This window comes from Protobothrops mucrosquamatus, unplaced genomic scaffold (genome assembly GCF_001527695.2).
Source record: "Protobothrops mucrosquamatus isolate PMUCROS unplaced genomic scaffold, P.Mucros_1.0 scaffold327, whole genome shotgun sequence".
Classification (NCBI taxonomy): Eukaryota; Metazoa; Chordata; class Lepidosauria; order Squamata; family Viperidae; genus Protobothrops; species Protobothrops mucrosquamatus.
Window position 1 is genome coordinate 60,759 of NW_015386666.1, and position 17,093 is coordinate 77,851.

General features: G+C 36.4%; 1 protein-coding gene across 1 annotated transcript; it reads right to left on the minus strand.

The window, feature by feature from the left end:
• Window positions 1-309: 309 nt before the first annotated feature.
• Window positions 310-8,383, minus strand: HMGB1 (high mobility group box 1). Its single transcript, XM_015815224.1, has 5 exons — window positions 8,216-8,383; window positions 4,028-4,189; window positions 3,708-3,853; window positions 3,336-3,510; window positions 310-2,164 (listed from the first exon to the last, which is right to left on the minus strand). The coding sequence occupies exons 2-5, from the start codon at window positions 4,175-4,177 to the stop codon at window positions 1,988-1,990; spliced, it is 648 nt and encodes a 215-aa protein (XP_015670710.1). The 5' UTR covers window positions 4,178-4,189; window positions 8,216-8,383; the 3' UTR covers window positions 310-1,987.
• Between the last annotated feature and the right edge of the window lie 8,710 nt (window positions 8,384-17,093).

The following is a 17,093-nucleotide window of genomic DNA, read 5'->3' on the forward strand; positions in this document are numbered from 1 at the left end:
GAAATGTTGACTTGAGTCTTATTTCTCACCTCATATGCATAGGATTATATTCTGCAGGAACTACATAAAAATATATTTGTCTTTCCACAACAGACTCCTGCTTAAGAGTAAACTAGACCCACTGAGGCAATTTCTGGGGTCATGAAACTCCTTCCTTGAACATTTTTTTGTATTTTTGAAGGCTAATAATACTATTGCATGTTAGTGACAAACATTGCTGCTTATGGATTTCAATAGTGTGGTATATATTGGAGAGGATTAAATCAGTGAAAATTATTCTAAGTAAAATAACTTAACTAAATATATAAAACCTCTGTAATTATTATTTTATTAGTATCAACCAGGAAATCAGATGTTCAATATTCTCCTGAGATTATACATAAACAAATGCAAAATTGAAGTAAGAATCTTAAAAGTCAAAATTGTATAACAAAACAATACTCCATCAAAAAAGTGTGTAAAATTACAAGAATGCTATTTTTTTAAACACTGGCACCATTATTTCATAACCACAGAATTCTCAATCAATCCCCAGATTATTCTGCCGAGTTCATAACTGCCAGCATTTTTATTGAAAATGCAAAAAATTTAACTTTGGTTTTCAAGGCAATCTATATTTTATCAAATCAGAGGTTGTTGGAATACCATGTTATATTTCACAGCTAAATGGAAAAAAATGTACTTCCCCCTACTGCTATTTTAACTTACAAAATGGGCCGACATCAAAAATGTTATAAAAGATAACAGAAAAAGATACATCTCATTTTAATTTGAGACAATACAAAATTTTGAAAATGGGCTAAAACTAGTAGTGGATTGAAAACATGAATTTATACAAATCAATCAATGGTATCACTTATAAAAAACATTAGCAAAGTAAAGTATTTTATTGTGGGATGTTTACTACCAGGAGTATCCATGGCATAAAGCCCACAATCATCATTTGACATGGTATCCTAAAAGGATTACAGCAATTTAGCATTTAACTTTACCTGCTTAGATAGAGTACTCTCCTCTGTATTAAAGTATTTGCAAATTCAACTTACTACTAGCCGATGAAATCATACATGTAAATTCTTTGCAGATCAAAGTGAGAATATACTTAGTGGCCTCAGAAGCACCCTAAATTATTTTTCTCCTAGAAATACTTCATGCCACAGAAATTGTATTTTAATTCTCATCCTTCTAAAACTGGCAAATTTATACAACTCAGTAGAATATTGTACATAGCAAAAGCTGAGCAAATACAAATTGGTTAAGAACATTTTTTTATTGTGACCAGTTACATGGGGAAAAAACATGTTTTGCATATTCTGGTAAATATTTATTTCCTACCCTATCATAATTATATAGGGCATGTTGCTCAAAGCTCTTGTATCATTCTATCAACGTATTACATGAAGAGACAAAATTCTGACGTGATCCCAAAAGGGCGAAACATAAAAGTTAAGGTTTCCAGAGGGGAAAAAAGGGGAAATGTTGACTTTACAAGGGCACCTATTAAAAGGACAACAATACTAATTTTTTTAAAAATGTATTTACTTAGAAGCAATCAGAATGTCAACAGCTACAACTTTTTTCTTTTTTTTTTTGCAATTACAGAGTGGTATTTAGTTAACAGAACAACTATTATTTTATGAGGCAGACAACTCAAGATGAATAATAAACTACATCTGCATGTATAACTAATTTGTGCTGTGCACCAACAAGAACCTGCTTTAAACTTCCATGCCAATTTACAACCCCCATTCTGTACTAGGCAACATTAGTGGCCACTGAGATACCACTAAAGGACAAGTCTACCAAAAGACATATTTGGTAGCTTTGAACTATACAAAAAAAAGAAAAAGGAAAAAAGACACTGTACAGTTTAAAAACAAATCTTACACAGCCTTATGCTTAATTTTTTTTCCTTTCTTTAAAAGGAGTGAGTTGTGTACAGGGGGGTTAAATGCTTTTATAGACAAGAAAATCTGATCTAAAAGACTTATTCATCATCTTCCTCCTCCTCCTCCTCTTCTTCTTCCTCTTCTTCCTCCTCGTCCTCTTCATCGTCATCATCATCATCATCTTCCTCCTCTTTCTTTTTCTTGCTTTTCTCAGGCTTAGGAGCTACCTTTTTGGCTGCATCAGGCTTTCCCTTAGCTCGGTATGCAGCAATATCCTTGGTTTGAAAAGCAAAAAGAACTTTATTTACACAACATAAACTCTCGCTTATAAAGAGAGCAATAGTTCTTCAGTTTAAATGCAAATCAGTCAAAATTGTAATTCTGAGCCTAAATCATGTTTGGATGTCACAGAAGGCTGGGGGTTATGATTACACTTAATAAAGTTTAAATGAAAGAATTCAACTTTTCACACACTTCACTTAAAATAGTAGATAGTGCCACCTTCAGCATGTATAAACTATATTCCTTTGAACTGCATAGTAAAGCTCAATAAGCCAATCCTCAAGTAATTCATTTTTACTTCACTTGTTTTTTAAAACTTTTTTCTATTGCCAAGTCTGTTTTCATATTCTAATTTGTGTTTTATACCGAGAAATATTCTGTGTGCTCTAAAGTGTTGATGCTCAACTCATAAATGCATCTTGCTAATACAAATCCATCGTTCATGTTATTTAAGTCCTTCTCTAGTCTCAGTTGAAACAAGGGGATAAACCATGTGCTATAATCCCACAAGTAAAAGTGGACTTAGGTAGTATATTTTGTCAATACCACAAGTACAAGTTTATGTCCAAAATTCATAAAATTCCTATTATGGTCGTGAAAATTCAATAAATATTTCTTTCATGTTTTCTAAGCTAGGATCTAATATTTTACATTAATCAACATGCAGTAAAGCCATAACATGATGAATCTATTAAAGTTATCTACAAGATGCAATTATTATTAATCCTAATTATTTTTAAAAATTACCACTAGAGTCTTCCTAATGCTCCAGCTTCCACATTTAAAAATGTATTTTATTTATTTAAATTCCACCTTATTTTTACAAATAACTTAAGGTGGCGAACATACCTAATACTCCTTCCTCCTATTTTCTCCACAACAACCTTGTGAGGTGAGTTAGGTTGAGAGAGGAGGACTGGCCCAGGGTCACTCAACTGGCTTTCATGACTAAGGTGGGATTTGAACTCACATTCCACTAAAAAGCAAACAAGTCTAAATGGACTAGTTTATTTGGTGTTTCAACCAAATAGGAATTTTAATATGAAGAGAAAATAAGTATTCTATACTCCAGAAAAAATGCACAAATATAATATTCCTGAAAACAATAAATGCCTGGAATTTATTATTCCAATCTTACTATGTTAAGATGGATTTGTAATTTACCTTTTCATATTTCTCCTTCAGTTTACCAGCCTTCTTTTCAAAGGGCTGTTTATCCTCTGAAGAGGTATTATTCCACATCTCTCCAAGTTTCTTTGCAACATCCCCAATGGAAAGACCAGGATGTTCTCCTTTGATTTTTGGACGATACTCAGAACAAAATAAGAAAAATGCCGAACTGAAAATAGATTTACAGAACAATTAAGGTTTAACAAATGATTTTTGCATAGCAGCTTCAAAACAATTAGTATTATTCACAAATAGTACATTATAACAGGACACAAAAATAAATGTAGCACTATTTTTCAACTATTAAATCTTCTGTGTATCGGTATAATACAACTACATACATACGAACTATAAAAATCTACTTACGGAGGCCTCTTTGGTGCATTTGGATCCTTGAATTTCTTTTTTGACTCTCCTTTTGGGGGCACATAACTTTTCATTTCTCTTTCATAACGAACCTTGTCAGCTCGTGCCATATCTTCAAATTTCCCCTTTTCTTTAGCGGACATAGTCTATATAAAACATGACCAGAAAGCATCCTTAATGAAAAGTTTATCCATGGTTCTAGCTTGGAATTGAACCTCTTATGAATAAAAATATTTTAAATATTTAAATCATTAAAAATTATATTTTTTAAATGATATTAACATAAGTGTGTTTTGTATTGTTATTTTAGCAAACAGTACCTTCCACCTTTCGGAACATTTCTTTGAGAACTCTGAGAAATTCACTGAAGCATCTGGGTGTTTCTTCTTGTGCTCTTCCCGGCAGGTTTGCACAAAATAGGCATATGAGGACATTTTACCTCTTGGCTTTTTAGGATCACCTTTGCCCATTTTTGAAGATTTCTAAAAGTCAAATGGAAATTCTTGACAAATTATTTTGGATTTCATAGTAAGCACGTTGATTAAAAATGGTCAAATTTACATTTTGAGATAAAGCTGCACTCTTATTTGACTTTGGGGACTATTTATTTTAAAAGTTATAATCAAACTTTCTCTGATTATCTAGTCTAGAAATGGATTAGCCTCTAAGTATGTACAAAGATCCAAAACCCTTCCCTTCTAACAGAAAAAATACTAAAACACATGAAAAAAAATATAAACTTGGAGTTACATTTAATTTATGTCTTTGCCACCCCTACTATCTTTTGAAATGTGGCCCTGGATAACAAAAGGTCAACTATAGCCCTTAGCCTAGGGAAAGTTTTCCAATCTAGAAATTAAATATTGTTACAGCAATATATGCAAATCTGTAGCAAATATTCAGAAATCCTCTGGAGATAAGGAATGGAGAATATCTGAAGTCTGCATATACTGTACATTAGGTTCCTGGTTCTGTAATTGCCAGCACATTTGCAGATGAATAGTGAAGATATTATCAGTGACAAATGCTCTATTTATAAAAATTATGTTACGGGATGCAGATAAGATTCAAAAAGCCTAGGCTTATACAAATTATCAAAAAATGTTACACTAGAGTTTCAAAGTATATTTTCCTTAACTGCAAGAAATGTGTATATCTATAAATTTTATCTATAAATTTTATGACACATAGCGTAAATTGATACTAAATCCTATAGAATGTTTTCTACTAATTGGGTTAGAAGTCTGTAACTTCTGAATCTTTTGTTTCTTTCAAACTAAATTGCCAAACACACCTTTATTGTATAACCCAAAACTATCCTCCATGTATGTACATTTACCTGAAGACATCTACCCCAGCTATTTTCTGTATTTCATATCAAGTACCCTATTTTTCATTTGCTTCCTCCATGTATAAAATTAAATCAATTTTTTTACCATGTTTCTTTACAACTGTTCATGAGACCTGTCCAGATGATATACATGCAGAAGCATTGTCCTTTACTCATCTTTCTTATGGTGTGGTCTTTAATCACAAATATTAAATTGGTACTAAATTATCCAATTTCATGTGCAACAACCAATTTCACCAACAGATGGAAACAGGTCACTGTCTGTGAAGGGGCATGCCACATCTTAGAATGCCAGTACATTTTTGGCAGATTAAGACCAGCCACATTTCTGGAGATGTTTTCAAACCAGACTGACATGCTAATGCTTCACCAACTCTCTGGATTATGTGAATATATTTTTTCTGAGTTCTAGAACATTGGGTCAGAGAGGGGAATGCATGTACCACTGACTTTTCCAGGCACATAAACACATAGTGAACATATTCATAGACAGGAATTTCCATGTGCCAATTCAAAACAAGCTTATAAGGAAGAAAATGTTAGAACTGGTTAGGGAAATTGTGGATTTTTAAAAAAAGGTTTGTGAAGAGTTCTATTATTTTTACATAATAGGCAATAAAATGACAAATGTAGTTCTGCAGGCTTTTATAATTGAGCCAAAAAGAGAAGTCCTACTTCTTAAAAATAATGAGATCTGAGCTGCCACCAACAGATTTAGAAAAGGATGTTGGTAAAGCAATAAAAAAAACTGCTCCAGTGTGAATTAGACGAATAAGGGCTTAAAAATATAACAATAGTTTCCTATTAGACAGACCTTAAGATTTGATCCAGCAAATCAAGTTAATGTCTATAAATTAAATTAAATATTTTGTTTTTTCAAGTGTTTAGTTTTCCTTATTTGCATTAAACTTTTGTTTTAAGGAACAAAAATACTGTTTCTGAGTTTTTTAGATAGCCATGAAGCACTTCTCTTCCTTAATTTGCACAATTTAAGTATGGAAATGTGTTACAGTTCTGGCCAGTATTGTCAAGCTCAATTTCCTGCCAGTTTGGCCTGTGTGACAGAAAAAGATTTTTTTGTATAACTAAACACGTCCAGTTTAAAGTTTCTGTCAGTTAAACAAGACTCAAAAATCAAGAACTACTCATGCTTATATGGAAACAGAGGTCAGAAGAACTCCCAGAAATAAATAAGGATATCTGAGTAATTGGACTCAATAATGAAAAAAACATAGGAAAAGAGAGAAATCTATACAAAACATGTCACTATATTTAATTTGCCTTACCCTAAGAAAATGTGATTTGAATAAATTTAATTTGCAAACATACTTTATGAAAAGCGTGATACATCTTAAACTTTTTGTTCATTTACATCCAATAATACAGAGCATTGTTGAAAGTACAAGAGAAAAATAAATCACACCATAAGAAACATTCTAAAAATGCTTTATTAAGCGTTTCCAATATAGTCTTAATATGTAATTTTAGAAAAGGTGGAGGCTAAAGTAACGCGAAGTCCACATTATGGGGTAAGTGAAGTATCACGTGCGGGTTTTTTTTTTAAGGTTGAGAAAAAAAATTACCTAATAAACATTTTTTTTTTTTTTATAAAGACGCAGACACCATAGCTAAAACCGTACAACTGCGGGATTCCTTTTAATTCCATGTGCTTCGGCATTATATGAAGAAGCGGGGCGGGTTGTTTTTTGGGTTTTTTTTTTTCCTACAATGGCGCAGGCTTCTGCTTTAAGAAGGTCACCAGCGACAGCAGCAATTCTCCTTCCATTTTGTGCGAACGCCTTGTTGATGAGAGAAAGTCCCCTTGAAATGCGATTCGCGGAAGCTCCGCTCCGGCGGAAAGGCTGCGCTGGCAGCGGGTGCGCGGGACCCGAGCCCTGCCCGCTGCGTGGCGGCGCCTCTATAGCCAGAGCGCTCCCCGTGCGTTGCCTTTGCAGCAGCTCGTTTAGCAGGAAGAGAGGCCGCTTCTCGGAATGGCCGCTGCTTCATAGAGAATATGGCTCCTTCCTTCCCTTTGTGTGTGTGTGCGTGTGTGTGTGTCGGTGCGCTCTGTACTCTGGCGCACACACTCAGCCATTGCAAGCAAATGCGAACGGGGGGGGGGGGGGAAGTGTCTCGTTTCTCCCCCAAAGCCCGCCAGAACCTCTCCTTTTAGTTTTTATTTTTTTAAAGCCCCCATTAACTCCCGTGCGGGTGTGTGTGTGTGAATTAGGAGGGGGGAGTGGGGTGGAAAAAGAAAAGGCGAAAATTCACCTGCGGCCGATCCGGACTTTGAAACGGTCGCCGGCGCTCTTTCTCGCCCAGGGAGAAAAGGCGCCTTGAAAAAGTTCCCCTGAACTGCGCCCCCGCCCGCCCGTCCGCGCCTCCCCCTGCCTTGCGCGCAAAGCCAGCCCTCCTCTCGCCTTGTTTTCTCTTGCTCTACACACGGCTCTCGTCAGCCATGTTACAGCAAGCGCAGTTCCCGAGGTGATTTATCGCCCCGAGGCCAGCAACGCCCAGAAACGCGCCTGCAATTTCAGCATCGCGGGGCTTCCTGCGGGAGAGGCGACCCCCCCCCGCGCCCACTCCCCATTTTGTCCTCGTTTTTCCTCCCCGTTCGACCGAGCAGGGCGTCCGTGTGGAGAGTCCGCCGCTTTCTCTAAACCCCCCCCCCAACCCTTCACAGACGCTGCAGTAATGGCTAGATGGCTCTGTATCGCCGTGCTATGTGTAAGCAGCTTATTCACACTTGGTCCGCTTTTTCGCCGCCCCGCTCGCCGGGCTAAAACGAATCGAGTCCTCCTCCATTTACACGGCTTTAACGGCGTCGATCCCGATCGTGACTAGGGATCTCGGGGCACGACGGGAAAGGGGGGGGTCCCAGGATTTACGGTCCTTTTTTTCCCCCACTTCTCGAAACTCCCCAGGCGGCTTTATTTTTAACGACTTAACCGCCTTCCCGCCACCCTCCTCCGTGTCTCCGAGGGGGGGCGAGGAAAGTGTGTGCTCGGTCCCAGCCCGATTTCCCCCCTTTGTGTGTGTGGCTGTGAGGAACGAATCCTGCCCTTCGCACCCCAAAGCCTCACCGTTGCCAGGCTGGGAGCGTCGGCCTCCTCAACTCCGGCTGGCTGCTTTGCCAAGGACCCCGCAATATACTTACCCTGTGCCACACTCTCGTACACTCAAGAACCGCAGTTCAAACAAGTCGCAAACACGCTCGCACCGGCCACCAAGGCTGCCTGGATCTAGTATGTAGTCCAATGCACTGCAATGGCTGTGAGCTGGATCGATACGCAGCCTCCTCACTCTTCTCGGCACTGGTAACATTACTCTCAACACAGGCTTCTTGTCATTGGCTGCCGCTGAGGCAGGAGCTAAGCGGGTTGGAGGAACACCTTCCATTGTCCTGACCAGAAGGGACTGCTGATTGGTCGCGGCGGGAGATACGTCACTTGGGATTGAAAGGGCGCGCAAATGTAAAAATGAGTGGAAGAGAGATGGCTGAGGCGGGATGTACAGCTCTGAGGCTGAAACTGCTGCTCTAGTATAGTGTATGAAGAGAGCGGTTCATAGGCAATGGCATAACTTTCAGTGTAGGCAAAGGGAGTCTTACTGCTTTAGCCTCGCCGTCATCCGCACCGTCAAATAAACCCTTTTGCAGCCTGAATAAAGGGTTCTAAAAACACTCCCAACGCTAATCCAGTCCTTGTTATTAAATACAGAAAACAACAATAAGGGAATATTTAGTGTGATGCCCTTGTGCTAACTTTAATTAAGCAGCCCATGGATCTTAAGCATACATAACTTGCCAGCTAAATACATTTGGTAGTTTACCTCATTAGATCCAATAGAATAGATCCAATCCTACAAAATAATCCCATTTTCTGTATGAATAAACTGAGGTCCAATTATAAAATCTTTGGTGGAACACTTCTACACATTAAATGCATATTATTACTATAAATCTCTTGTCTTAATACTTTTTGTAAACTACTTTTTATGCAAATATCCTAAGACAAGCTCTTACATAAGCTTTATTCAGGTAAACAGCACATAACATGACCTAAATAGGAAATCTCTGAAATACTTATATTTTACAGTCATTCAAATTCTCTCTATGGACCTGCAGCTCAGCTGTGGATTTAAAGAACTGTCTTATTCATGGTGGATACACTGAGATTCTACTACAAGTCTTATTTTAAAGTGATTTAAACTACTGCTATATGGGACTTGCATTTTTTTCATAAACACAATGAAAATGAAGTTATATTCTAATTTTATAATATAAAGTAAGAATTCCAGTTTTCAAAATTTGTGCTCAAAATGCAAAATGCAGTAGTTCTAGAATGACTTATCATTGATGTTTTGGTTTTCCACACTTCCCACTTGCTTATACAGTAATAGCTAACATGTTTCCATATGCAGAATCCAAGATCCCTGTAGTAGTTTGGATAGGTTATCCAAAGCACTACATATGATTTTAACCATTTATTCTATCTTACTCCAACCATATCCATGGCATTATGATTGAGCAGATTCAATATTTTAAATATGGGAGATGGGGGTGTTTTCAACGCCCCAAGCAAGAAGACAGTCCAAGCTCAAATGGAGATAACACAGAAATGTGCTTCAAGTATCTTGAATTTCTTCCAAGTAAAATGGGAAAGCTTTGTACTTGTGACTTATTTGAAGCTAAATCCTACAGTATACGAAAAATTGTTAGATCTACATCCTTAATATTATTCTTGGAAATATTCAATCTAAATTTCTGAGTACAGTGCTCCAAATCTCCAAGTACAATATGTCCCAAATGCCATCCTCTGGGTGGAGGCTGGTTTACTCAAAGAACCTTGAGATTGCTGGCTATTTTAAATTTTTAAATAAAGTTTAACTTTATCCAATGTCCCTGGTTCTCTTAATAATTTCTGGCTAGTTCCTATTAATCTGGAATCAGAGCCTATTGGATAAACTCTCTCCCAACACTCTATGGATAACGATTTTCCTGTCCATGGTTTCTGATCAAACTACAACACCTCTTAAACTAGAAATCCTGGATATGGAAAGGCAAAATTAGCTTAATTTAACTCCTAACAGCCTTAGAGTTAGAATCTGAAGCAAAGTCTGCAGCCATCCATATATTTTACCATTTTGGAACTACCTAACGTGGGAAGAACAGTCAGGCCTAAATTAATATCTTTCCATCTGTATCCTTGCCCTGGGAGCTCAGAGATAGTCAAAATGGTTGATCAAAATGGACAAATACAGTATAGTACAGTATATAGAGAACTATAAGTAAATTGTTATACCCTTGTTGGTAAACTTCCCTGGCTACCGAGATGAATTCTTCCTTATTTGTGTACAGGTAACCTGCTAAGAACTACTAAACTGAAGCACAACAGTCACAGCTAAGAGAAAGGAAGACTGGGGAGACAGATGTATGGAAGGCTGCTACAGGGAAGAAAGATAGGGAGAAGGACAAATGGGCTGAGTAGGCATATGGCAACTAAAGGAAAGGAACAGTAGGAAGACGGCCAGGTGAGCATGCTATACTTGAATTCAGGCACAATAGCAACAAATGGGAAGGGAAAGCAGGCTGACACACTGGGGATGTGAAAGAGGAAGAACTAGGAGCAGTACTAGTTGCATCAATCTTGTCCTCATCATCTTGCACCAGTCCTCCAGATTCTTTCTCAGATAAAACCTGGAATTAAAATGATCCAGGTTTTGTTTTGGCTGGACCACAACCAATCCAGAATTGTTTTCAGAATTCCAAGATAAAACATTAGTGCACCATTTTTTTTTCTATTTCATGGACACCTATACCTAAATGATAACAATATTAGGGTCAGAGGCTGTAATATGCAGTGATAATAAAAAATCATCAGCAAAACTGCTGTGCTTTCTTCACTTGTGGAGTTTTTATGTTACTATTAGGTATAGTTCATTGTTTTATTTACTATAACTTCTATGGCACATCAATCAAACCAAGTTACAAGTTAGAGGAAATTGAAGCAAAACAATATTGTATATAATCATAATCACAATTTTCCACAAATCTTGCATAATTTCATATTTTTACTAGGTATTTTCTATTATCATCATCAATATCATCTTTCCCAGAAGGCTCTCTGAAATAGCCAACTCTTACAGATGTCTTGTCAGCGAAGGGGCTTAAATTACTATCAGGGACAAATTATTCCACAGGGGTTCATAGAGAATGCTTATTTTTCAGTCCCCTTCCCACCAGAATTCCTAGTGATTGGGATTAGTAATAGTAATAGTAATAGTAATAGCTAACATGTTTCCATAGTAATAGCTATGTAGTCCTTGGCATATGGCTGGTCACTTAGTGATCATTTGAAGTTATGACAGATCCCAAAAGAGATGTATGATCCAAATTTGAAGTTCTGACGTCTACCCTCCAGTCAAGTGACCACATTTGGAGCATTTGGCAACCAGCCTGCATTTACGGCCATTTGCAGTGTTCCGTGGTCACATCACCACAATTTACTATATTTTGCTGGAAATCGGTGTTTCTAGCAAAACCCACCACATAGCAAATAATGTGTTCACTTAATGACTGTGGCACTCGCTTAATGACCACTGCAAAAAAGATCATAAAATCAGGTGCAGTGATGTGTGACCTACTATATGACCATCACAACTAATGACCAAATTGTGGGCTCAAGTATGGTCATAATTCAAGGACTACCTGTATTTGGAGTGTACAGCATCAAAGATACCCAGGTTCCAAGCAATATAGAACTATATAGAAAATAACCCACACCTTGAATTTTATCCAGAAATGAACTGATAACCAAGTACAGCTTACATTAAATAGGGATTAAAAGGTTGTACATGGTTAAATCCATTAGTAACAGGCAATCATATTCTGTACCATCTGAAATTTCTAGGTGGGCCTCATATACAATGTGCTCCAGTAGGCCAATTAAGATGTGTCAAAAGCATGAGTGACTGTCACCAGAATCCCCATTCCAGGAAACACTCCTCTGCACAACCATTGATTGGTATTGCCCAGGTAGGAAGGAATGGAATCATCACTGAACCAGAATCACAGCAATTTGGAAGGTTGATAATATTGAAAACTGAAGGATTCAATAGTATGAGAGAATCATGCTCCCACCATCCAATTCTATTAGAGGGCACTCATGAGAGCAAACAACATGATTTTTATCACGTGCCTAAGCTTCCAGGCCCAAAAGTACCTATTTATATAATCCAGAATTGTTTGTAACTACCATAACACCACTTTTTAAACAACTTTCTCTAGAAAAGAGAATTTGGAGACTGGGCAACAATCATCTAATATAGCTAGGTGAAAATATGGCCTCTTAAAGATGGGAAAATAAGTTATTCTTTTAAAATTAATACTTGACTGGGTGTTTCCCTCCCATCGCCACGAGGAAAAGTGGTACAAGCAGTGGTAGAAAGAGGGTAAAGCTAACGTGATAGTAATAATCTAATTATCTGCATATTGAGTTTAGAAATGAGGAATGATACATGTTGCTCTCTTTTCTCCTGTAACAGTTCATCCTCAGTTCCTCCCATACTTCCCTCAGCTACTCAGTAATAATCCATTATGCTTTTCACACTTTCCTACATTCATCTAAGAAAACTCCCTCAATTTAACTTCTCTTACAGCACACATCTCTAGCCCATCCTTTCCACTGAATTTTCATCTCAGTCCAAAGTTGGGAGTCTTCCCTGTTCTCTCACTTTGAGCAGGAGCCTTTCTTCTCCATTCCTCATCTCCCACCAAAGAAATGAAACTGTCCTTTTCATCACTTTCTCTGCCATTCCTCCAATGTTCCCTTTACTAGTCCCTCACACCAAGCTAAAATCCTTCAATAAAAGGCTCAATGGAGTCCATTCACCTACCTATACATCTGGTACCCAGTTCATTCCCAGCCACAATTTTTCATTTCTTGTTCCTTCTATCTTTCTTTGTTCTTTGTCATCCTTCAGCACTTTATTTATTAAATTTATACATCTCATTGTCAAGATATGCTGCTTGTCATTTCCACTACTGCTCATGCTGGCTTCCACTTTCTCCCATGATGGATGTCAACTAACCTCCACCCACAAATACACTTATCTTTGGACACAGCAGTCACTGCCACTGAAAGCCCAATTTCTGGCCTCTCCAATCAGTGCTACCAGCCCCCAGTTTGCAAAAATGATAAAATTTCCAGGGCATGGTACCTGCCTTATTCCTGTCAGCTTGACAGAACAGGTAGACATGTTATTGATTATTCATTCTCTGGAGTTTTAAATACTTTTTGTTGGCCCTACTCTTACGTCTGCAGAAATTTCTAATGCTAATAGAAACTCCTTATATATTTGGAGCAACTCAAACATTAAAGATCTGTAAATATTTAACATAAAATATATCATATTGGAGAGGAAAAGAAATAAAATAGAATAAACATCCATTCCTGATATTCACAAAAGAAAGGCTTGAATGAAACAATAAGTTTTCATGAACACATCTAGAATGTCAGAGGAAAAACAGAAAGAACATAAAACTTAAACCATGAAATACTTGATAACCCATCAAAATCTCAAATTTAGTAATGTTTTAGAAATATATCTAAAAACTACCCTGTGTATACATTGTTTTTCAAAACAGGATGTCCACATTGAGGCCATCTGTTGCCTGAGGATGTAAAGCTGTTTTCATCTTAAATTACCTCTCTAAACATGCATATTCAAAAATGTCCCATTGTAGCCAGTGATACACATATCACCAAGTCACCATATCAGTGTCTGAGATTACTGTATGCTGTAAAATTCTTGAGGTTTGTGTTGCATTGATCCTGAAAGGCTTGGGCAATTTGTTTATAACTTTTAATCTATTACCAAAAACAAAGCAATTTGTTTTGTAACTTTTGACCTATAAAACAAGCTCTTTCAAATTATACTTAAAAGATGGACATTTTGGGAATCACAGGTAAGCTTTCAAAAATAATCTGTCAAACTGGACAGATATATTACAGTAGATTAATAAATTATAAAATATTGTCATTGTTTCCATATATTGTTTCTTTTTCAAGTTGTGTTTTGTCATTAAATGAAAACCCAGTCTATCATAATTTTGTTAATTTTAAAATATTTAGTTTTATTAATTTTTATATCATCTCTATTACTTTATAAGTAGCTCAAGATGGTGAACATACATAATACTCCTCCCACTTCCTCTTTTGTCCTGCAACAACAACCCTGTGAGGAAGCTTAGGCTGAAAGTAAGTGACTGGCCCAAAGTCATCCAGTTGCTTTTTCATGCGTAAGGTGCGACTACAACTCAAGAGTCTTGTTTCTAGGCCAGCACCTTAACCATCACCCGAAACTGGCATGTACGCATTCAGTTAATTTGATTTTGTTAAAATCCACATGCAAAAGCAAAAATGTCAGAATAAAACAGGGAAATGTATTTTGTCAACATGTTTGCTGAAAAATCTTTATATTGGCCAATTGTTTTGTGGGGTTGATGTTGGTTGTAATCATTAAATTCTCCAGGGGTTGAAATCTTCACTCTCTGAGGGACAAAAAATAGGAGAGGCTTATCACACATCTGTTATGGATGCTTATTTTTTGGGCACACAGGATGAGATCTCTAGCAGAATTTCTCTCTGTAATTAATTCCTTTTAGAGTTGCTGTAACTCTCCATTCAGTCTACACTCAAGAAGAATATCAATAGTCATCTTTTTTATTTACATTTTTGAACAATTTTAATGTATTATATGGTATTATTTTATGTTTGTGTTGTTACTTTGATTAAATGCAATTACATATAGCTATCATGCATCTTTTTTGTAGTTTCTTGAGCTTTTAATGCTTTACTGTATGGTATCAATTTGTGTTACTATTTTGATTAAATGCAGTTAAATTTAGTTGTTTTGTATCTTTTTTTGTTATGGTTCTTGAGTTTTGGTTCTAAGGTAAAAAGGTAGACTACAAGAACCTATTATCTGCTTTCTAACACACATAGTCCTCAGTTAATGATGGGAATTGGGACTGAAATTTCCATTTGTAATAGATGTAATCATAAAGAACAACGTCATGTGTCCACATTGCTTAGCAAGTTCAGTTCCAGCACTTCCCAGTTGCCATTATCAAATGCATTCCATACCATTGTTAAGCGAAGATATCACGTGGTCACCATTTGTGACCTCTTGTCAGCTATCTCATTGACTTTGCTTGTAGGGAGCCAGCAAAGAAGGTTGCACATAGGTGATTATATAAGTGATCAGGACACTGTGAAGAGCAGTAGGGGTTGTAGGTACCACTCATTCAGTGCTGTTGCAAGTTTGGATACACACTGAAAAATGATCATTAAGCAAACACCACCTCTATTGATATCGGTAAAAATATTCAAAGGCAGCCTTCTAAATAACACAGTAATTAGTATAATAGGTCCACATTGTGCATTAATTTATGCTTGTTTTTATATGGGTTATTGAAAAATCTATAGGCATTAGATTCATTAATTACGTTAAGTCTACAGACCAGATTTTATAAATGATAGTATCTAGATTCATACAATGCACTTGGACAAATCCAAACAAGCTACATTATGATTTTGCACAATTTGTGAATCTAATCAGCATTACAACATATGGATAACTGCTGAAATTGTGGCAAATAGTATTACAACCAAGGAGACAAAAACATTTCATACTACATATATATATATATATCAATAAGCAAAAGTGGATTTAGAAGTATAACCATCTTTCAAATAGATTTATTTACTTTTATATGTATTATTTTGGGAGCTGCTAGGTTCCTTTAACCATAGTAGACTGTGACCGCATACATATCTGGTACAGCAATCAAATTAAAACAATACATATAGTAAAAATCTCTTTACTGATAGCAAATATCTCACATATAGATATCCCTTTGGAGAGAAGAACAAGTTAACATATCAAGCCCCAAGTGCCAGGCGTTTACAACTTCTCGAAAACTCAAGACCCTGAGGACACATCAAATTTCATATCCAGTACTAATCAAGTATTACATCCATGATCCCATAAGCTTCTTATTCCTAGATCTTTTATTTGTTATTGTTTAGCTTATTAGATTTATCCAGTCCATTATTACTTATCTAAGACATTGTTTTTACTATTTTTAGCAGCAACTACATAATATTATGAAACATGTATTACATATTCATGAATAATGTGTAATTTATGTCGCTATTTCATAATTTATTTTATGCAAAACCTGTACTGGAAATCTCACAAGACTCAAGAAGACCAATAGCAGCAATTGAAGAAAAGATTCCCAAATTAGGAAGAGAAGTTTGGATCAATTCAAATTATATGAGAAGCCTGAACTGCTTTTGGTGACCTAAACTTCTGTTAAAAGTTTTATTCTGTTCAACTTTCAAGTGTTCAGTCAAATGTATGTTTATTTAAAATTTCCCAGTTTCTGATGACATAAAATCCACAAATACAACAGACCACTATATTTATTTATTTATCCGATTTATTTATCCAAATTTATTGGCCACCTATATTACCACAGGATATTATTGTATTATTGTACAGTAATGTTAACAGTAAGAAAAGTTGGCATTTCAAGTAGTTCTTTTTGCACAATTTCTTAAAAGCATCTTTCCATGCTGGAATAATTGTACACTGTACCACCATGAAAACATCAAAGTGAGCAGTTTTAGGTATCTTTTGTCCCAAATCAAACTTTAATTTAATTAGATATTCTTTTTCGTGAGTAATACTACACTCTTACAGCCTGTGACCTGAATTGTTCCTGCTCCTAAGTTATTTTGGTCACCCTTTTTGGCATTTTCTCCAGTTCTATAATATTATTTTTGAGGTTCAGTGAACTGATTTGTATATAGTATTCCAAGAACAGCTGGACAATAAATTTGTACACAGGCACTACAATACAAGCAGCCTTTTTTTTACCCTTTTCTCAACAAGCCAAACATGAATGTACTGTTGAACAGCAGTTATAGTTTTTAATCAAACTATGTGCCAGAACCTCATTACTC

Excerpts from the sequence above, each read along its gene's own strand:
- HMGB1 (XM_015815224.1), bottom strand. The coding sequence starts at position 4,177 with ATGGGCAAAGGTGATCCTAAAAAGCCAAGAGGTAAAATGTCCTCATAT. Across the intron at positions 3,511-3,707 it reads AATGCACCAAAGAGGCCTCC|TTCGGCATTTTTCTTATTTT; the intron begins GTAAGTAGATTT and ends ATCTATTTTCAG. Across the intron at positions 2,165-3,335 it reads TGAAGGAGAAATATGAAAAG|GATATTGCTGCATACCGAGC; the intron begins GTAAATTACAAA and ends TTTCAAACCAAG.